The 23,160-nt window shown below is 40.5% G+C and overlaps 1 protein-coding gene and 1 pseudogene across 1 annotated transcript in view; both read right to left on the bottom strand.

The window, feature by feature from the left end:
• Positions 1-417: 417 nt before the first annotated feature.
• LOC103077372 (riboflavin kinase pseudogene) lies at positions 418-3,019 on the bottom strand (annotated as a pseudogene).
• A 5,016-nt stretch (positions 3,020-8,035) lies between these two features.
• Positions 8,036-23,160, bottom strand: part of DPT (dermatopontin) — a 39,662-nt gene continuing 24,537 nt past the window's right edge. The window contains exons 3-4 of the mRNA XM_007458114.1: positions 11,703-11,811; positions 8,036-8,102 (exon numbers count right to left, since the gene is read on the bottom strand). Of these exons, the coding sequence (XP_007458176.1) occupies positions 8,036-8,102; positions 11,703-11,811 (176 nt within the window). The remainder of the gene's footprint in view (positions 8,103-11,702; positions 11,812-23,160) is intronic.

Here is a 23,160-nt window from a genome sequence, read left to right on the forward strand (position 1 = left end):
TAATATAGTTACTTTTATAAGCCTTCTGATTAGCAAAGCATGCTATGCAGGTCCATGCATGCCAGAATTTTACCATGAGAATTATAGTTCTCATCTCAAACTAATGACTTGCCTGTTACCCATATTTATATATATTTCATTTCCATTATAAAACACTTAAGACCTTTCTAGTGGTACATTTTAATCAACATATATAAAATAGAATCTTGATTTTTAAAATGAAGCTTTTTAGTACTGTAACATGATGGGTTTAATTGAACAGTTGGAACATAATATGGTAACTACATTAAACTGTTTAAACTAATTCACAGCTGTAGGTAAATGTTTGATTTTTAAAATATAACCAAGATGAGACTGTAGAGTTATGAGCAGTAAAATATTAGAAAACAGTGAATGAATAAATAAGATGCTTTTCCTTCAGTGGCCATTCATTATTTTGCTTTTAGGAACCGGGAAGAAATTGTCTTCTTTGAGTTTCAAAGGTTCTGGCAACTCTAGTCGTTTCTTGGCTTCCTCAGTATCACTTTGAAATGTTGAAATAAGTGACTCTAAAGAATCAAAGTTCTTTTCTGGTCTGAGGTAGCCAACAATGGCCACATTAAGAATTTCCCCATAGAAGTCCTCTTTGAATGTATGCATGATATGAGTTTCTCTGGACTTTTTTGTATTCTTGTAGTATGGGTTCCATCCTATGCTCACCACCGTCTTACGGAAGTCTCCACTTCCAACACTGGCCCAACCATAAATGCCAGTGGATACATCAGCTGGAATATTATCTGCTGCTTGTTCAGGAAACTCAGCTGTAGGGATGCCCTGCTGCTTGGAGCCGCGACCGAAGCCCCGCACCCCTTGGCCGCTGCAGAAGTACGGCAGGTGCCTCATGACGTGTCGTCCGCACGGGGTGCGGGCTGCGGTCCAGTCCGCGCGTCCGGCGGCGCCGCTGTCGAGGCGGTGCCTGGACCCCCCCGGACCAGCTGGGGGATACGGGCTGGAGCTGCGCCGGCCGGCCGGCCGGCCCGGCGAGCACACGTTCTCACAACCGGCCGAGCCGCGCGGACTACACGCTGCGGCGAGACCCTCGCGCGGCTGACCGAACAGAAGGTGCCGGGCGACGCAGAGGCTGCGTCTGGGCTCCGGAACGCCGGCGATCGCGGAAGTAAGTCAGGAGTGTGTTTTATGCTTTGTGGCTTCCTTCAGTTTGTTCCAGGAACAAAGTAGGTGATTAATGATACCTTGTTGAAGTAACAGTCAACATTAAATGTACAACAGCACAGATGTGTGAGATTATGGATTTAGAACAAGCAATGGCGCCATTCTGGGAAGGGCTGAGCCTGATGCCATGCCCCAAGAATCCACTCATCCACATCTTTCCATCTTTTTCTATCCGTCTGCAAGGACTTTTATCAAGGCTTACCCATGCATGTGGAGAACTAAGCCTGCCTTCTCTCTGAATTTCTGGGAAGTCCTTCTCCAACTTGAACTGTGCTGTTTTACACTGTGAGAGATTTTCAATTCCTTTTTCCTGGGAGCAATGGGCAGAACTAATCTGCATGACATTCTACTGTCTCGGTAGGGGACAGGCAGGTATGACTCAGAGCCTGTTTGATTTCCAAAACGTCTTTCCAAGGGGTTATGGCTAATGAGCTCACCTTTGGGTCTGCCAACAAAAGAGGCCCAAGGAGACACCAGGTCAGTTGAAATCCACCAGTCTCAGAGAGGGAAGATGTGGCACACCAGCATGGCTTATGAATGCCTGCCAGGCAACCTTATAAACAGGAAACCCTGACTCTGAGAAACTAGCTTCACTGCTTCAGTCCAGCTTATCACCAGCTAATCCCACACATAACTCTTAGTGGGAATAACCAGGAAAAACAAGAGTCATAAAGTCTGTATTCATGAAATTTTAATCTGTGTTAGCGTTAGTCTTAGGGCTCTACTTTTATTTATTCATCAAATATTTGTTGTATCGGGGATGATTCAAACAAAAATCACTGCCCTCCCAACCCCCTGGAACTCATATGCTGTTATAAGACTCAAAAAGCATCCAAATTCATACAGAGTTACACCGGTTTACCAACCTGAGCCCCTTTGCCCCTCAGCCCCCAGTCTCTTCAGGGCTTAGTTAACTAGGCTCTATCTCATGTGAAACAAATACCTAGCCCTGTCCTTGCTGCTCAGATATTGATTTCAATATAGTTGAAAAGGTCATAAAAGCACCAGAATTCACATTCTGGTCATTAGTGTGGTAACACACTTTCTGAACATGTGACAATTGTGACTGGTGTGTTTTCCAACTCCCTCATCATTAGTGAGTAGCTCTGCAAAGGATGAAATTAACGATTACCTAATGATGCTGGGGAAGGAGCAGGAGACGGCATTAACCCCCCTCAAAACCACAGCAGCAGCATCATACCACGCCTCTTAATAGAACTACACAATTTTCAAAGTACCTTTACTCATGTTTTCAATTATTGATTGCTTAGAGCTTTGGTAGGTTTTCCCAATAAAAACTGAAACCAACTAGAAATCCAGATTAATTTTAAAACATATGTCTTGGATGCCCACTACGTGTAAAACATCTTGCCAGGCACTAAAAACCTACAAATGAACAAGAGAGGCAGGACCCCTGCCTTCATGAGAGTGAAAACAAAGACGTGGAGTACTGAGGGAGCCAGGGAGGGACCCTGAACCAGTCTTAGAAAGCACTGGAAGTTTTCTGAGGAAGCTGAGCCCATGCTTGGCCCTGAAGGGCAAGTTAGACTTTGGTGAGTGGAGGAGTTAAAAATATTAGTTTCTCATTGGCCATATGACAGAATGAACATCTGTTCCATTGTCTCTGGGGATGGTGAGAGACGTTGGAAAGAGCAGGTAATTCTGCATATTAAATTATAACGCACTAGGTGGCTGGTTAGATGAAAGAGTCTGGTTTTATAATCTTTCTTTCCATGAAGTCACCATATGCTCACCTTTCAGCTGGAGCACGGTCCTGGGGCTGAAATGCTCGGCAGCCGGTGACCATTTTTGTTCCATAAGATTAAAATTACATTTAAAAAAAATATATAAACACAATCAATGGTAATTGTTTTTTAAAGTTGGGAAAAGCAGAAAAGTATAAAAAAGAACAGAGAAATACGCAGTAATGCTAGGGCTTCCCTGGTGGCGCAGTGGTTGAGAGTCCACCTGCCAATGCAGGGGCCACGGGTTCGTGCCCCGGTCCGGGAAGATCCCACGTGCCGCGGAGCGGCTGGGCCCGTGAGCCATGGCCGCTGAGCCTGCGCGTCCGGAGCCTGTGCTCCGCAACGGGAGAGGCCACAACAGTGAGAGGCCCGCGTACCGCAAAAAAAAAACAAAAAAAACCAGTAATGCTACAATTCCGAGAATTCAGAGAATATAGGAATTTACATTTTTTAAAAGATATTTCTATTCAACATTTTTCACTGATACAGATACTCATTCATTCACACAGACAACTGGGCTCCTTCTGGGTGCATTGGGAAGAGGAGAAGAAGATCACAAATGGTGCGTTTCCAGTACTTAGCAAAGGCACAGCGGAATCTAATAGATAGGTTTTAAGATACATAGGTAGTGTTGGTTGGTTTTTAGTGTTTAGGAGATTGTGGTTATTTCATCCTGTGAAAAGTTTAAGTTCCATGAAAATCTGAGCTATGCGTGAATATATTATTATTTAAAATGACTTTTTGAGGTAGGTGTGTTATCTTATCCTTGCTTTACAAAGGAATAAGTTGATAAAATATATTCAACGCGTTAATGGGTAACAGATAACACACCCAGTTAGATCCAGACACCATTTTGCAAAGGATTTCACTTACCTAAATGACTCTGGCTTCCAGAATGGTAACTAGGCTCTGGTACTCCTTCTTAACACAGTGGTTTAACTTCAGAGAGCTAAACAGAAGCGCTAAACAGGTTTAATTAAAATTGATTGAAGCTTTGTAAGATTTTCTTTTTTGCTTTTCTTTGATTTTCTTTGTTAAGAGTGGACTCTATTGACTATATGGCCTTTGCTTGTGTTGGCCACCTTGATACGCATACCTGTTTGGATGCGGTCTGTATTGAGCAACCTTTTCCTTCATTAATAGGGGGAGAAGAATCTGGAAGTGTAAGAAGAAAATCAAGTAGGTTGGAAGCTAGCTGGAGGACCAGCTAGAGAGGGAAAACCCCTGACTACATGATGGACAATAAAAAAAAAAAAAAACATGGCAGAAGGAAATGTCTAAATTTTTAAGTTTTTTTGTTTTGTTTGAGTTTGTACATTCATTAATGCTTTTATGAGAATACATTCCTCTGAAGGGACTAAAAAAAAATGTTGAGTTTCTGGTCTGGGTCAAAGCAGTTGATGGTAAAGATAATATATGTGGATGAACACCCAGGATGGAGAGAAAACTTCCCAGGCCCTGGTATTGTGCATATGAGAAGAATGGAGGAGCAGAGACGGGAGTTGATAAATTCCCTCTCCCCAGATTTCTAGGAGGTCCCAGCTGCAATCTGAGTTCTAGATAGATACAAAAATTGCAATTAATATTCATAAATAGTTTATGGTGCTGATGTGAGCTACCACCAGTACATCCTTAGGGCATTATGACTGCATGTTGTGCCTCCCAGACACCTTGGTGACATCAGTGTTTCCTAGGGAACCTTTCCTAAGCCTATACATCTTTTTATGCTTCCATGATGTTGTTTCTATTGCCTGAAATGCCACTTTCCCTTTTCCCACCCTAACCTCTCACCACTCTCTATTGAAATGATACCTATTCTTGATTTATCAATCTGGACTGTAATGATTTGTTTGCTTGTCTGACTCCCTTAGTTTATAATCCTCTGGAATGTAGGAACTGTGCCTAGTACAGTGGTTAATATATAATAAGAACTTAATAATTTATTGATTCAGTGACTGAATATGAATAAACAAATAAATAAATGAATGAGAGCAAAACTTAAGTCCCACCTCTTTTATGAATTTTCCTATTCTTTATCTCTACTAATATCCAACTTACCTGAGGAACATTTTTTCTAATATACACTAATAATATTCCATTCCTCTTACTACATTTATTGGGTACTTATTATGTATAATAAGTAAGTACATATAATAAGTATAATAAGACACTATGAGATTGCATTTAATCCTTACAACAACCCCATGATGTGGGTACTATTATTGTCTTTACTGGTAAGGAAATAGAGTCTCAGGGAAGGTAGGTGACTCAGCCAAGGTCATGCAGCTGATAAGGGACGGAACCGGGATTTGTGCCCAGACAGTTGGACTCCAGAGCCCACACTTTTCCCACTCACCTCACAAGTTCTCCTGGTCCTTCAGGGCTTGGCTTCCTCAGGAAACTTTGCTGCCTGCACTTGTGTCTCCATTGTCTATTTTCTCATCTCTCCCTAGCAGACATCTCTCCCTAGCCTCCTGTGAGGCAGGAATCATGTCTCTTTTCTTCCCATTTTATGTGATCACCATCTTGTGTAGTTATTGGAAAAGGGATTCCTATTCATACCAGGCAGATGAAGAAAGGATGGGCCTGGGGAATTGTCTAGCATTACACAGCTACTTTCTGTCAGAGCCAAGGGTAGGACCTAGGTTTTCAACTCTCATCCCAGGCTTCTTCTCTGGAAGAAAATGCCTTAGCAAAGCCCTTTGTAAACAATTTGGGGCAGATGATAGCATTCACGGAATTCTAGGATTGCAAGAAAACAAAATGATTACCTAGATAAATGTCCTCCTAGAGTGGACAGGTAGTTCATCCAAGGTTGTGGACCAGTAAGTAGAAAGATTGGAGTAATGAGAGCACAGAGAGAGAACTTGCAGTCAAAAGATCTGGGATTTAGCCCCAGTCTGGCACCCAGTTCTTACTGACTGACATGATAGAAAGTATAAATTATTCAGGTTTGAACCAAGTTGATAATGTCTTTACTGTTATTGTCCTTGGCCTATATGCAAAAACAGCTTCTCTCATAGTTTTTCTCTTCATTTATTCTACTTGGCACAGACACTTATTGGATTGCTTTATTATTTTTTTCCCTCAACTTGTGCTGTCTGGCAGTCTCCTGGACTGTTTCTCCCAGCTGCATCTCTCCAACCTCAGCCCTGGTGAGGTGCAACACCCTCTACACACCTTCGGTTTTCATCATAGCTGCTAAGTCAGCCCGTCTGTGTTGCTTGCCTCCCTTCCAGCTGTGTACCACACACCCAACTAAGTCCATTTCCTGGCTGCCATCCTGACCCAGAGCTGCAATTGCTAAAATATTAATGATGCCCATTGTGAAACAACACTGTGAAGCTTGCTGTAAAGTAAAATTGCCAGCGAGGTGGAAACAATGAAATGGAAGAAATAAAGCAAAACCATAATATGAAAAAGGGCCTCAGCATTAAGGCAAAGGAGGACATCCTTCCTTAGCTCTGCCTTCCTTTTCCTAATACCAGGATCTCACTGGGGGAAATGCAGCATCACTGGCTGAGATTCACTATCTTGGCCACCTAGATGGCTTGCATAACAAGGTGGGTGACCCCTGTGGTTTTGCTTGGCTGCCTGCTCTCCTGGGTCCCCTGAGAGAGAAGAGAAGGGAAGGGCAGCATAGATCTGAAAAGAAAAGGCCAACTGTATGGGTAAAGGAAATAGGGGCTCCCTGTGGTTAAAAAGCATTGGTGTGAGGAGGTTTGTAGGATGTTGAGGACAAATCAGGCTGGATTTAAAGGCAAAGAAATGTGATTCCACCCTTTGTCCAATCCTTAATGGAAGCACTTAGCACTTTATGTTTTATGTATTGGACTTCTTAGCCATATTCTGTCATTATCGTTATTGTATTCCCGGTCCCATGCATGGTACTTGGCACAAATCACAATGCTAAGCTATATTTTCTGAATGGATGGACGAATAATCAGAAAGGGGAGGTGAAGAGAGAGAAAACTGACCCTTAACATTTGCAGCATAGTAAATGTTAATATTTTTATTCCTTTTATGACGAAGAGAGTGCAAAGGGCTGGGGACGGAGACATCACAGGAGGAGGAAAGATAATGCCACCTCTGCAAAAGACACTCCTAAACTACACATAGAAGAGAAGTAGACCCCCCAGGACAGGCTCTCCCATCCAGAATATTGAGACCAATCCAAGTGAGTTTTCCAGTAGCTCTCACAGCTACAGGGCATATGCCAGCCTTTCCAGGTGCCAGTGAGTCAAACCCCTTTTGCAGTTTCCCAAAGCAACCTGACCACACTCCCTTTCCTTCCAAGTTCCTCATTTGAGTTCCATTCTCTGACTTCTCTCTTCTTTCTCGTTTTTGTCTTACTCGAGACTAATTCCCACAGGTTCCTCTGGTTCCTATGCTCATTTTCATTACTGGGTATGCTAGTAGTCTTCCAATTTAGGAAATTCTTCTAATCTTCAGTCTTTCAGCCCCCAAACTCTTCCACCTCCCCATTTCACCTCACAGTCTCCTCCCTCCTGGAGCACAGAGCTCTGCAGGTGAAATTCTAGGCAACCATGGCTCATGTGGTGGGGGGAGAGTGGAAGCATGTCCCCTGAAGGCAGAAGGTCTGTTCTAGGTGAGGACCCTAGGTTTCCTTCACACAGTCATAGCTGCAGACCTTCCTTCCCCTTCCTCAGTTTCTGCCCCTTCACTCCACTACTGAACCTGTTCACAGATGCTGCTCAGCAACAGGCAGCTTATTGGGTAGTACAAGCAGCAGCAAGGCTGTGACAGGTGCTCCAGCAGCCAGGCTTTTTTTCAGGCTGTGAGCATGCACACAGAATATATGGTGTGCAACAGAGCCTTTGTCACTCATATTAAATGGTTGCTATGGAACATGTTGCAAGTGAGAAACTGTGGATTTTATTATAAGTGTGATACTAGTCAGAAGGCCCAGAAAACTGGCATAGCAACTATCAACCAGCTCAGGGAGAAGAAAAGAGAGCAGTAGAAACCATTTAGGAGTCCCAACTGATGTTAACATAAGTGGACATCCTCAGGTCTCCTGACCCCTTTCCCTTCACCCAGATTGGTAGGTTGCAAATCTAAACATTTGCAAATTCACAGTTGTAGTCAGTCATCCGGCACATTATGAACTTCCACTGGCGATCCCTGTGGGGAGAGAGTCAGAGAGCTAACGTCAGTGAGAAAAGACACCTTAGGAAAAATCACTGTGAAGAGAAAAGCAGTGAAAAACCTTTGGAGAATTTAGGGCCAACTAATTTCACTTTCCTCTCAGAATATACATCTATGAAGTCTCTAGAAAACCTACAAGTAATCATCTATGAGGTCAGGAGTCCTGGACACCACCTCACCTAGTTCAAGTTGCATCTAGGAGGGGACTAACTAGGTCACTGGCATGTTGAAGTCCTGTTTATCACCAGTGATCAGTTCACCACTGCTTTGTCTCAAAGGGACCTCTTGGACATATAGGTTAACAACTTGTAATAAAAGCATTTATTCAACATTGTCTCCATTTCATGGTAAAGAATCTTCTCTTACCTAGGCCATCCATCTGCTCATTCTTTCTTTTCCTAAATACCTATCATGTGCTAGGCTCCATGCCATACCCTGTGTGTTCCCCTTCAGAAGACACTATCATAGGGAAATGAAGGGAGGGGAAACAACTCTAAAACCCATAAAGTGAAAAAGAAAATGCCTGCCATTCTTGTATAACAAATTGAATTGAGTATTTGTTTAAATGGTCAGGCATGGGTATGAGAGGACATAGAATTGCTCAATTTTGAAAAAAACATGGTGTGGATACATTTCAAGGAATGTTCTTTGCTAAGGGCTAGCCTAAGTTCTTTGTTCACCCATTTAACAAAAATTTTTTGAGATCCTACTCTGCATAGCACTTTTCTGGTCTGATTTTGTTTAACAGTGATAACGGTGATGGTATTGACAATTGTAACTACTATTTGCTGAGTCCTCCAATATATCCCGCATTGCACTAGATGCTTTACATAGTTTTTCATTTAATCCTCATGATAAGTCATTGCTAAGGTGGAGAAGCAGACTCAGAGAAATAAGTGACCTTCATTAACATAATTAGGTGACAATTTCAGGTTCCAAGTTTGTTGAACTCAAATCTTCCTCTTTATCTTATATCAGAATGCCTCCATAACTTGATACCCATAACCCCATCGAGGACATGGGCTGTCACATCCTTTGCAAAGTCTTGATGAAGAGCAAAAAGAAAGAGTCATTCCATATACGATCACACAAATGCTTCCCAAGCACAGTGAGGTCATTCAACCTTAGAATATCCTTCCTCCTTTTCAATCTGAAAGGCCTCTTCCCAGATCAATTTCTCTTAAACACCAAGTGCTAAGATCTTCATCCATCTGGAAGGTGGGACTGACTACTCTCAGTTCTGTGAGATAACAGCAGCAATGGTACATGCTGCTCAAACAGCCTAAGGCAGGCTTTATAATTTGAGTCTGCTGCTCCAGCTTATTTGTTTAGAGTTATTGGGCATAGGGTCCTCCAGTACAGATCTTTAAGAGCCTGGATAACCAACTATTTATTAGTATTTATTCCTGCAGTTGTCAACAGAGGACGTGGCTTGTTTTAGATGAAGGTTAGAAAATTGGTAGCATGCATATTTATCAAATGAATTTTATTACTGTAGACAAGTCTTATTTATCTCTGTGCCAACAGACACAGGTAAATAAGATCTTCAGCCAGGCACTCACACTACTCTTTTATGAGGCTTTTAATTGATGCTAAGCAAACTGTAGACTACTTGGTTGTAAAAGAATCAAGGTACTCAAATCAGGCTTAGTCGCTGATTTCTTTCCTGGACAGTGGTGCTCAAGCAGGGGCAGTTTTGCTCCCCAGGGTTCGTTGCTGTTGTTGCCACAACTCTGGGTGGGGGTTGCTACTGCCAGCTAGTGTGTAGGGGCCAGGATGCTGCTGAACTTCTAGACTGCACAGGAAAGGCTCCTGCAACAAAGAAGTATCTGGCCCCAGTTGTCAGTAGTGCCCCAGATGAGCAGCTCCATTCCAGGAGGAAACCACTATGATTTGCATGCAGAGGAAAAGCTCCTGCCCAGTGAGTCCTGTGCACTGACAATATTTCTCCAAGGTAGTGGCCTCAGCCTCTTTTAGCAGAGTGGAAGAAATCCAAATTGTGGACCTTTAAGCCACTGATTGTTAGTGACAGCAGCAATATTGCATGGGTATATTCATTTTAAACAAATGCATGACATAGTATCTCAGTTTTCCAAGATTTTGAGTTAAACCACATAACTGAAAATTTCCAAGCCAAGCAGTTGGACATTTTAACTGCCAAAATGTATTTATTTGTTGGAAATTTTGGATGGCATGCTTTCTTTACTGTATTCCTTCCTGCCTTCTTAAGGAGGAAATGCAGAACTAATTTTCATGATGACTTGGAGACATCATTAGGAATATTGAGCACTCTGCTATAATGTTATCCAGTGCTGCCTGTTGGGGATACACACACTCCTGTTAAATGTCACCGGGCTTCCATAGTCTTTGAGTTCTTAGGTCTTTCCTATTCTTTCTTTCTTTTTCTTAAGTATGTTTTTGTGTGTCTCACATCATTCAGCTATTTCTTCTCACTGGTGAAGTGAGTCTCATTCTAAGTAGTATCTTCCCTCTTTATTTTTTAATTTGCCCCCTCTAGAAAATAGTAACTAAGCTAGATAAAAACGTATCTAAAATAAAAATAATTAATGTGTGAGAACTAAGAAGTTCTCCTATGAGTAAATGTAAGGGTTTTTGTTCATGGAGCCGGCAACACGTATTGTGTCTTTTCAGAGCTACGTCATAGTTTTTTTTTTCTGTTTTATTTTTTAAATTAAGGATTGTATTAAATAAGTTACTTCAGTTAGGTGTGATATCATTGCACTCAAAAGCATAAATATACACAAAAGATAAGTCACACTCAAATTTGTCAATCTATTATTTAATGAGTTAATGAGTTAGGTTTTGTCCTATTTGAAAAATATTTATTGCTAACTTTTCAGGAATTCATTTGCTGTGTAAAGTGGTGATCACCTGACTAAAAGTAGACAGATCAAACTTTTAACACCTGAATTTATTCATATCTCTTTATTAGTAGGGAGAAGAATTTTTATTTTCTTCTTCTTGTTTTGTTTTGATGTATTCAGTATTTGTGATAAGATTGGGAGCTGATTGTGAGAGCAAACAGATTTAAAAACTTAGTGTCGTTTTCTTTTCCGTTATTTAAATTCTCCTTTTTTATTTCTAAATAAGGTTGGTAAGTTTTGTGTGTTTCTCCCCTCCAGCCCCCTCTCCTTCTTTTCTCTCTCCCTTCCCACAACCCAAAGTGGGGACCATATGGAGAAATGGCATTGGAGAGGGTTCATTTTGACAGTGGGTACTCTTTCAGTCATTTTTGTGCTCTCTTCCTAATGTTTGGTAAGGAAAAATGCTCTTTGAAATTGAATACAGGGAAGAGCTTAGAACATCATGGAATACCAAGTTGGGAATTTCCTGCTCTGAGCAAGCTGGAACACAACCTCATCTCCAAGGGTGAGCTGCTCCATGAAATGGGTTCAATTCCCATTGCTTTCCACTGTCCCATCAATTTCTCAGTTAATCTTAGACCAAGTAGGAAACTCAAATAGGGAAAACCCCAGATCCAGGTTCCTGCAGGCATGATCCTTGTGTGGAGCTGATTCCTGACCTCGCTAACCCTAGCCCATGGTGAAGGCTCACCTTTCCACTGGAGAGAAAGTGGTTGTTGCTCCTCGTATATAGTAATCATAATTGTAGGAAATCATGTCCATTTCCTCACCATAGTGGCCTGGATATTCTGTTGTCAGCCTATGTGGGAAGAACAAAAGGTTAGACGGAAAAGATAAAACTATTATTGCTGGGGGCAAACAGGAGCAAACAAGAGACATACTATAAAGGAGAGATGGAGTTTGAACATTATGGGAGACACAAACCAGAGTTGGATGGCCTCCACCAAGCTATTCCAGGCTGCAAAATGATGGACAGCTTCCTTGCACTTCTCATTCCTTCTTGCCGTTAAACTATACACTAAAAAAGATGTAGATAACTCCTCAGGCCTCGAGGAAATATTGATTAATATCAATATTAATCCATTCCATTCAAGTCCACTAGAACCATGTTTTCAAACTGTGGATTGTGACTTAGTAGCAGATCATGAAATCAATTTAATTGGTTAGTACCAGATGAACTTTAAAAAAAGAAATAGAATAGAAAATATCGGAGACCGCATTGTATACACTAAGGATAAGTTCTTGGGTGTGTGTGTAAAAACTTTGTTTCAAGTATATATGCATGTTTGTATTTATATGATGTTTGTATTGTGTAATAGTTTAATATGCATTTTTTATTGTGAGTCATGATCAAAAAGGTATTTGAAAAATATTAAAGTAAAAGGTAAGCTGTACAAGGGTAGTCTTTACCTAGTCTGCCATTGTTTCTTTGGCACCTAAAACAGTTCCTGGTACCTAGTAAGTATTTGCTGAATAAATAAATAGCCTTGGGAGAGTCATTTAATCTCAGTTTCCTGGTCTATAGAAGAATGAAAGCTACCTTATAGGTTTGTCATTGGCACTAATACAAATATGTGTGACACGTGGTAGGAGTTGAATTATTAGGAGAAATTTTGTTTCTTCTTCCTCCTTCTCCTTTCCTTCTTTCTCCAAAATTACGTCAATCCTGGGCCTCTCTCTGAAGAGGTTCATTGTGGTCCACCCTGGAATAAATCTAGAATTTCCTGGTTCTTATAAGCCTAAACCACTGGGGCTCTTCAGGATCAAAATAGTCCTTTCAGTATGATACAGGTTCCCCAAAGTCTTCATCTTCACCCCCAAGGCTGCTTGGGAAACAAATAGTGAGTGTTAGTAATTTAATGTGATTCGGGGTCACAGGTCATTGTGTGTTGATGATAGAAAGATATCTCCCTGTGTCGTCATAATACTGCGAGATTGTCATGAAATCTTAAAAAGATTGACTTATAAACTGGAAGGTCTCCCAAGAGAATCTCAGTGCTTAGATGCAACAAGATCAATGGTTAGCTCAAGGTAACCTGGGTTAGCCAGAGCCCTAAAAATTCACTGTCTTTGTTCATAACCATTCCTTTTCCCACGTTATGCAGTTGTCCTTGTTCTCTGATTTTTCTCTTCTTAAGACATAATTATGCTCTGTCAGGATGCCAGACCCAACACGTTCATGAAAGGAAATAAGGCTAATGCAGAAGTCTGTTTTGTGCTTCTAAAGAGACCCAGAACAGGGGCTTTATCTTCCTAATGAAAATGTTAAATGACTCATAAGTGGACCTAATAGGTTGTCATTTGGATTCCATTGGTTTATGATCCCGGAGGATCCTAACAAGTGCTAGATTCAAGTTTACCCAAAGAAAGAGGGATTTGTTGAGAATGTGGATAATGCAAATTAGGATTAAAAGAGATGGAGTAGGAGGTGTTTTTCTTGCATCAGGAAGCACAAAGTATTTTCCAGAACTTTTAGAGCATTCTTTAGATACAGTGTATAAAAGTTAATTGCCAAACATTTTAATACCTGCTGAGGCAAAATCTACATAAGGTAATACTGCATTAGGCTAAATCCAATTGCCAAAACTATTGGAAATAATTAGGCTAGACTTTTATTTAAGTCTTTACTGATATACCTTCAGATGATTTGGATAGTTCAATACATTTGGAATAAGTGGGAAAGAGGCTTGAATTTTAAAAAAATCATGACATTTTAAGCTTCAAAGGGGGAAAAAAGTCATCCAACGCTTTCTTCAACGAGCATTCCCTATTGCTTCATTTTTGGAGGTGATCAGACCAAAGGGCCTGCTGTTCAACTGGGAGATTTCTCTGTGGGGGACTGCTGTTCAGTGAATTTCTAGAATGCCCTGGAGAAGGTATTATGCATGCTTATTTGTGTATTTCCATCTTGATCCCAGGCAAGTTTTTGTTTTTGCTTGATTTCTGGGGTTTGGTGTTGTTTTGTTTTGTTTTTATTATAAAATCATGAGATAAAGTTTAGACTATCTTACAGAATCCTAGATTAAAGGGTCTAGGGAAGGAGTTTGGATATTGATAGAAATTATCCCTACTTTATGAAACTGAAAATACAGAGGGAGAAAGGCCCCTTTCCTCCCCTTTGGGAGGAAAGTGAACCTCCCAAACACCATTCATAGAGGGAGCTGCTGTTTCAATATGGTCCAGGATTCTGAATTTTAGAACCAGATAGATGTGTCTCTGTTTAGTTCGTGATGACATGCACACACAAAATATTCTAATAAATGAAAGCCCTAGTAATGGCTCCTCAGAGGAAAAAAAGAATTTAAACTTTCAGAACTAGGTATTGGGACAAGGGTATAGGGAGTCTTTATTCAATTTACTGAAATGAGTCTATTACTGAAGCTCTTCTGTCAGGAGCCTTACATACCCCTTTACAAAGAAGTACATATGTGTTCCTCCTATCACTTTTGGATGAGTGACTATTGGGGTACAATTCCTTGCTTTACATTACTTTTTATGCCCTATGCAGGCAAGAAGAGAGAGACAGAAAGTTGTTCCAAAGCTAAATGAGAACTTGATAACATAGAACCACTTGTACAGCTTCTTGTATTAGATAAGGTTGAAGGAGATGGAAAGAAATTAGTTATGAACTGAAGAGAGCCCATGCAAATGGAAGGGATTTTTAAGACTGATATAGGATTTTCTCATCTAGGGTTATTAAAGCTCTGAAATTATCAGTAGATCCAACTAGAATCAATAAATGATTGCTCTCCAATACGTTACCACAAACTGAACTGCAGCTGATAGATGGCATTCTCCTTTGCTGTGAGAATAGGACATATCACAGAGCTTACTCAGATATATGTTATCACATTCATTTTAAAAATGGGAGTAGAGATAGAATTTAGTTAGATAAAGCGGACAATTTTACTTTTTGTCAGAGGTTTGCTTAAGAAATTATGCAGTTTTTAATAGTTAAAGGGTTTTGACTCTATTCTTTAACAGAAAGTGACTCAGTATAAGATTTTAATAAACTTCACCTTTATTATTGATTACTGAGACTTGAACATAAAGTCAAACTTCATAGCACCAGCATCTATCTGTTACATGTCTGACCTTCTGGTAGGTAGGACAGCTGGATTATTTGGGGTCATCCTAGAGGCTCCACTTTCAGGCCATGCACCCCACTGGAGTGCACATGAACAAATGGGGCCATGTCTCATGACCCAAAGCCAGCTAGTGTCACATCCTCAACCTTATCCCACTTTGTGAAATGCCAGAGAGGCACACACTACAGACTTCTACTGTAAAAACTGGAAGAAAACTCAGCACTTACAAGTTAACAAACCAGAAGGGGGTACCTGAAGAAGCCATACTTCAGCATTTTTAAAGACAAGAGTAAACAATGTTTTCCATCCCATTTTTAAGAGCTCAGCCCATGCTCAAACAACATTTCAGAGAAGTTTCTTCTGGTCAGTCCAATCTCTATTTCTGTTTTGCTCCTATTTTCTCCACTTCCCAATTAACACCTTATTTAAAATATCATATTCTAATGTTCTATTACTTGTTAGCACCACATATTTAGCATCTGATTAAAAACAGAATACTGTATAGCATCTTGTTTCACGATGATGATCAATACAGTGAACTCTTTGAGGGGTCGTTGGTACATGGAAGTCATATACATCTTTATGATCTAGTTCAGCAGTGGGCATGGAGGAGAAATTCAACATTTATAGACTTGATGTGTTGAAGCTGGCCTACATTCTGCATCCGGCCAAAAAGAGGATGCCCCTTTCTGACAGGAAAATCATTGAGAAATGTCTTAAATAAACAGAATCTGTTTGTGATCAATCCTCTTGCATAACAAATGCTTTTCTAGGTAAGCTACAAGAAATGAGAAAACTTTAGGTTAGGCTAATTTGCCAGTGGTCTGGCATCCCCAATAGGTGCTGTACCAGAACCTGTTTGAATTATTTTTGCAAAAATGCAAAAAGTAAAACACAATTGCACTTATGCATAAAGGAAAGCAACCTCAAGGGAACGGTCACCCTGGCTTCTACTGCAAAGAGCTGGGGAAAGTGGTCAAGTGAGACTAAACGACTCTGTAGTCACCAAAGTGCCCTTCTCTGCAGAGAGACCCTGAACTCTGGGAGTATGAGAAAGAATGCAGTATGTTCATGTCTGTCCACTTGTGGTGGATTTTGGATATCTATATATCAAACAGTTCAAGTATGTATCACAACATGGGGAACACAGTTCCAGAGATATCTGTGACTTAAATTAGAAGAGGAAAGTCCCTAAGTATTTTCCAAATTATTCTCTTAGAACTGAGTTTCCAGCTCACTGTCCAAGCTCAGGGCTGGTCAGCAAACACACTTGTTTTGGTTCATGCTGGCTTTCACTGGCCAGCTTACAACATGGTTGTCATGGTCCTGCAATCAGTGGGGGCAACTCCACCTGCAACATCTCCCCTTCAGCAAAAATAACCACTTTCTTATCTGTTTTCACTACTGGGTGCCTACTGTATTGTTACCTAATACTTCACCTGTCCAGGTCTTATTTCCTTATCAACACTCAGAGAGCTCAGTTCTCTGCAAAGAACATGGGATTGGGAAGCAGATAGACCTGTTGGAATTGAGTTCAGTACATTGAACAAGTCGCAATTCCTGCACCTCAATTCTCTGATCTGTGTCATAGTATCATGAGTTGCATGCATAAGAAGTAAACGAGGCACAACCCTCTTAGATAGCCTCATCCACCAGAGGGCAGTCAGCAGAAGCAAGGAGAATTACATTCCTGCAGTCTGTGGAAGGAAAACCACATTCACAGAAAGATACACAAAGTGAAAAGGCAGAGGACTATGTACCAGAGGAAGGAACAAGATAAAACCCCAGAAAAACAACTAAATGAAGTGGAGACAAGCAACCTTCCAGAAAAAAAAAAAATCAGAATAATGATAGTGAAGATTATCCAGGACCTCGGAAAAAGAATGGAGGCAAAGATCGAGAAGATGCAAGATGTGTTTAAAAAAGACCTAGAAGGATTAAAGAACAAACACATAGAAAGAATTAAAGAACAAACAAGCAGAGATGAACAATCCAATAACTGAAATGAAAAATACACTATAATGAATCAATAGCAGAATAACTGAGGCAGAAGAACGTATAAGTGACCTGGAAGATAGAATGGTGGAATTCACTGCCATAGAACAGAATAAAGAAAAAAGAATGAAAAGAAATGAAGACAGAATAAGAGACCTCTGGGACAACATTAAATGCACCAACATTTGCATTATAGGGGTCCCAGAAAGACAAGAAAGAGAGAAAGGACCTGAGGAAATATTTGAAGGGATTATAGTCAAAAACTTCCCTAACAGGAGAAAGGAAATAGCCACCCAAGTCCAGGTAGTGCAGAAAGTCCCAGGCAGGATAAACCCAAGCAGAAACATGCCAAGACACATGGTAATCAAATTGGCAAAAATTAAAGACAAAGAAAAATTATTGAAAACAACAAAGGAAAAATGACAAATAACATACAAGGGAACTCCCATAAGGTTAATAGCTGATTTTTCAGCAGAAACTCTACAAGCCAGAAGGGAGTGCCATGATATATTTAAAGTGATGAAAGGGAAGAACCTACAACCAAGATTTCTCTACTCGGCAAGGATCACATTCAGATTCAACAGAGAAGTCAAAAGCGTTAAAAGCAAGCAAAAACTACGAGAATTCAGCACCACCAAACCAGCTCTACAACAAATGATAAAGGAACTTCACTAAGTGGAAACAAGGAGAAGAAAAGGACCTACAAAAACAAACCCATAACAATTAAGAAAATGGTAATAGGCATATACATATCGATAATTACCTTAAACGTTAATGGACTAACTGATCCAACCAAAAGACACAGGCTCACTGAATGGATACAAAAACAAAACCCATATATATACTGTCTACAAGAGTCCCACTTCAGACCTAGGAACACATACAGACTGAAAGTGAGGGGATGGAAAAAGATATTCCATGTAAATGGAAATCAAAAGAAAGCTGGAGTAGCAATACTCATATCAGATAAAATAGACTTTAAAATAAAGAATGTCACAAGAGACAAGGAAGGACACTACAGAATGACCAAGGGATCAATCCAAGAAGATATAACAATTATAAATATATATGCACCCAACAAAGGAGCACCTCAATACATAAGGCAACTGCTAACAGCTATAAAAGAGGAAATCAACAGTAACACAATAATAGTGGGGGACTTTAACACCTCACCTACACCAACAGACAGATCATCCAGACAGAATATTAATAAGGAAACACAGGCTTTAAATGACACAATAGACCAGATAGATTTAATTGGTATTTATAGGACATTCCATCCAAAAACAGCAGATTACACTTTCTTCTCAAGTGCAAATGGAACATTCTCCAGGATAGATCACATCTTGGGTCACAAATCAAGCTTCGGTAAATTAATTGAAATCACATCAAGCATCTTTTCTGACAAGCACACTATGAGATTAGATATAAATTACAGGGGAAAAAAAGGAAAAAACCCACAAACACATGGAGGCTAAACAATATGTTACTAAATAACCAAGAGATCACTGAATAAATCAAAAAGGAAATTAAAAAATACCTAGAGACAAATGACCACAAAAATGCAACAATCTAAAACCTATGGGATGCAGCAAAAGCAGTTCTAAGAGGGAAGTTTATAGCAATACCATCCTACCTCAAGAAACAAGAAAAATCTCAAATAAAAAATCTACTCTTATACCTAATAGAGCTAGAGGTAGAAGAACAAACAAAACCCAAAGTTAGTAGAAGGAAAGAAGTCATAAAGATCAGAGCAAAAATAAATGAAACAGAAACAAAGAAAACAATAGCAAAGATCAATAAAACTAAAAACTGGTTCTTTGAAAAGATAAAGAAAATTGATAAACCTTTGGCTGGACTCATCAAGAAAAAGAGGGAGAGGACTCAAATCAATAAAATTAGAAATGAAAAAGGAGAAGTTACAACAGACACCGCAGAAATACAAAGCATCGTAAGAGACTACTACAAGCAACGGTATGCCAATAAAATGGCCAAGAAGCACATGAAAAGCTGCTCAACATCACTTATTATTAGAGAAATGCAAATCAAAACTACAATGAGGTATCACCTCACACCAGTTAGAATGGGCATCATCAGAAAATCTACAAACAATAAATGCTGGAGAGGGTGTGAAGAAAAGGGAACCCTCTTTCACTGTTGGTGGGAATGTAAATTGATACAGCCACTATGGAGAACAGTATGGAGGTTCCTTAAAAAACTAAAAATAGATTTACCATATGACCCAGCAGTCCCACTACTGGGCATATACCCAGCGAAAACCATAATTCAAAAAGACACATGCACCCTACACTTCATTGCAGCTCTATTTACAATAGCTAGGTCATGAAAACAACCTAAATGCCCATCTACAGATGAATGGATAAAGAAGATGTGGTACATATATACAATGGAATATTACTCAGCCATAAGCAGGAACGAAATTGGGTCATTTGCAGAGACGTGGATGGACCTATAGACTGTCATACAGAGTGAAGTAAGTCAGAAAGAGAAAAACAAATATCGTATATTAACGCATATATGTGGAACCTAGAAAAATGATACAGATGAACCAGTTTGCAGGGTATAAATAGAGACACATATGTAGAGAACAAATGTATGGACACCAAGGCGGAAAGCGGGGGTGGTGGTGGTGGTGGTATGAATTGGGAGATTGGGATTGACATATATACACTAATATTTATAAAACAGATAACTAATAAAAGCCTGCTGTATTAAAAAATAAAATATAATTCAAAAAAATAAGTAAATGGGTTAACATGGTAAGTGCTCAATAAATAAATATCATCATTATCATCATCATCGTGATCATCAGGAACTGAATCACAGTCTATGAGTTGTACTTATTTTATATTCAGTCTGATTAAATGGATTCATGAATAGAAGAATGAATGATTATTTCTAGAAAACAGTAAAGGAGAGCAGACTAGAGAGAACAAAATGACAAATTTGGTCTCAAATTGCGAGGTTTACTTTGTTCTAAGGTAGCAAGTAGGGCCTGGCCTTCATTACCCAATACTTACTATACAACCAGCGACATCTCTGAAATTTCTGCTCTTGAAGTTTGTGCATAAGAAGGGAGGCAGCACTGATATGCATGCAGCAAACACATTTCTGTATTATAAATATGGCACAGTAATTATGATGGCCATCCCAACTGATGAAAGGTATGACTGATTTTGCTCAAGCTCAGAGGGGCCATTGTCTCCCGAAATGAGTGCTTTGTGCATCATGCAATGCCAGGCAATGATTGATCCAGGGCACCAAAGCATCTAAACTCAATGCAACCTGCTTTAAATGTTAACATTCAGTCCTATTTCTCAAAGTGTGGGTGTCTCCATCTCTATAATAACAGCTTCCCACCTGCTCAGAAGAACCAGTGTAGAAGCTGCCCTCCCCACCAGACCTCTGGGAACAATGCTGCAGCAGGCATTTGAGCTGGGGTGGGGGTGACAGACGCCACAGCGGAGGTGCCTATGAGGTCATTCTTGTCCCTGCCATGATTTCATGGGGAACAGTCATGCAGACACTATCCATCTTGTGTTAAAATCTGAACAATGAGAGTAGGAGTTAAGGATTAGCTTTGATGGAGTGCTTTGGGGTAGACAGAGGAGAATATTCTGATGAACTGATTTTGTTGTTGTTGTTAGCTAGAGCTATCTAGGAATTAAGAAGAAAAATTCTGTGGCTATGACTTGAGCAGGGGAGAGGGGGACCAGGCAGTGGAAAATAGAATGCAACATCTGAGAGTCATAGAAACTCAAGGCTGAAGGAAAACTAACGGGTTATCTATGTTAATTCTGAGGAAGGACATTATTTTTTTTGGTCAAAACGTATTATCCAGTGAACCTGATGAAAGGTCACGAATCTGGAGAAGAACCATTTAGGAAAGGAAACACATGCTCAATTCAAAACTGTCGGTTCCTGGGACATATTCTACACACGGACAGCCTTAGCATGCTGATGGGGGACAGCCTGGAGCATGGCATGCAGCCGCTGGAGCTGTTTGGAGACTGAGGAATTATTTCAAACAGTCTGTGAAAGGTTGTGGCTTCCTCAGTGACATGTTTGTGGTTTGCAGATGAATGGACTAAGAATTAATTCTCACATATAAATAAATATGTGTAACATTTACATATGTATCCAATCCCAGTGGGGACCGGTGAGTGACTCCATGTCTGCATCTATCAGGAATTTGCTTTCTTGCCAGAGTTCAGTGATGCTGTATTATCTCATGAGAAACTGCAGAGACTGAAATGGGAGCAGCACCTTGGTTCCCACCAAACAAATAAATCCCGCACTTATGTGGGAGTTGGTTGGATGATTTTTTTTTTTTTTTTCCTGTGCAGAGTGGTGCTATTCCTGAATCCCTAAAAGCTTGCAAGCACAGAGAGGATAGACGCTCACTTCTCAGTGTCAGGCTCAGTGCTGCAGAATGGCCTTCAAAGTGGGAAGAGAAAAATGTCCCCACCTATACATGTCCAGTTCCCTGGGAGGTGATTCAAGCTAGTTAAAGTGATATAAGGGAAGGTTTCAAATAAGAGAGTTATCAGGAGTTTTCACTGTGGGAAGGTGTGGGAAAACAGTTCTCACTCCAAAGGGCTGTTAAAAGGATCAAATAAAATGATGCTCGTGAATGAAGTCTTTTTCCACTAAATTTATTAAGGGCCTACTTTGTGCCAGGCAATATGCTGAGATGCTGAATAAATATGACCTAATTCATGCCCTAGAGGTTTCATTCAATTTAGAAAAACATATACCGTCATGACTCCGGAAATTTAAAGATGCCACTAAAATGTCTAGACACACCAGTGGGATAGTGAGTCATGCACTGCTTACCATGGTGATATGGCAGTGTCATTCTGCTGCTGCTCCAAGTGTCCCTTGGAAAAAGTACCATTTCCTTGACAACCGTGGTAGCTCTCAGCTCTAACACCACGCAACCAGAAAGAGGTGCAGCCAAGTGAAACCTTCCTTAGAGGGACCGCTTCCAAGTTGACTTGCTGTGTCTTTCTGAGTAATTCTCTCCTCTCTCCCCCACCCGTTGGTTCTACCAACCATCAGTGACATGTCTGGGTGATGTAGTGGGATGAGGAAGGGGGAAGGTAGGGTGGTGAAGGAGGATGGGCAGACCACTGTAGACCAAAGCCAAGGATAAATGTTGCTACCAGAGATTTGAATGTCTTGGGCAACTTAAGAAAAGTTGCACATCTCTATTTGTCAGTCTTTGATATCAAGACTTTGTGCCTACCTCCATAGCTCCATATTCATTAATTTCCTGGCATCTTAATGATTGGTGGGCTCCTTCTACTCTACCCCAGAATGTGAAGCCCCTTTGGCCTTGGATTCAGGACCTTTCACAGTTATATCCTACACCCTAGCCATGCCTGTTTGCCTGCTGTGGTGGAGTAAGAACAGCTTTATGGAGGCATTTTGGAAAGCTGGACGAGGTCCCTGCCCCATCAGACAGCTACTGATATCAGCTGACCTTGATCTCTGAATTTACCATTTATCATTGCTTCAAACAGAAAAATGTTAAGAGTTTGGTGATGCATATCCCTAGAGACATTGTGCCCCACGTGGGCATCTGTGGAATAATGCTCTCTGGTTGCAGAGAATAAGCATAACCCACAAGGCTGTTCTTCCAAGCATCACACTGTGGAGAGATACATCATTTGAGTCAGCCAAACTTCAAATGTTGACAATTTTGGATTCCTTTGTCCAAAGCAGAAATGTCTGACTTGTTTGCAGACTGAAGAACTTGGGACAAGTTACGTTGTCAACATCCAGTGTAAGTTCTCAGGGTAAATAAATATACACACATTCTCCTAGTCAACTCAAAGTCTAGGTCAGGGGATATTTGGCATCAGCTCAGGGAGCCGGAAAGGAACAAAATTTCACAGACTGGAATTACATAGTTATCTAGAAAGCACTAGCCTCCTTTTTCGGTCTGTAATTATATACTATGTTTGCCACTCTGACCTGGAACAGGGTTGGCTTTCCAAAGAAGCCCCGTGGGAGAACATACGTTCCCAAATGGGTTCAGCA

This window comes from Lipotes vexillifer, unplaced genomic scaffold (genome assembly GCF_000442215.2).
Source record: "Lipotes vexillifer unplaced genomic scaffold, Lipotes_vexillifer_v1.1 scaffold189, whole genome shotgun sequence".
Lineage (NCBI taxonomy): Eukaryota > Metazoa > Chordata > Mammalia > Artiodactyla > Lipotidae > Lipotes > Lipotes vexillifer.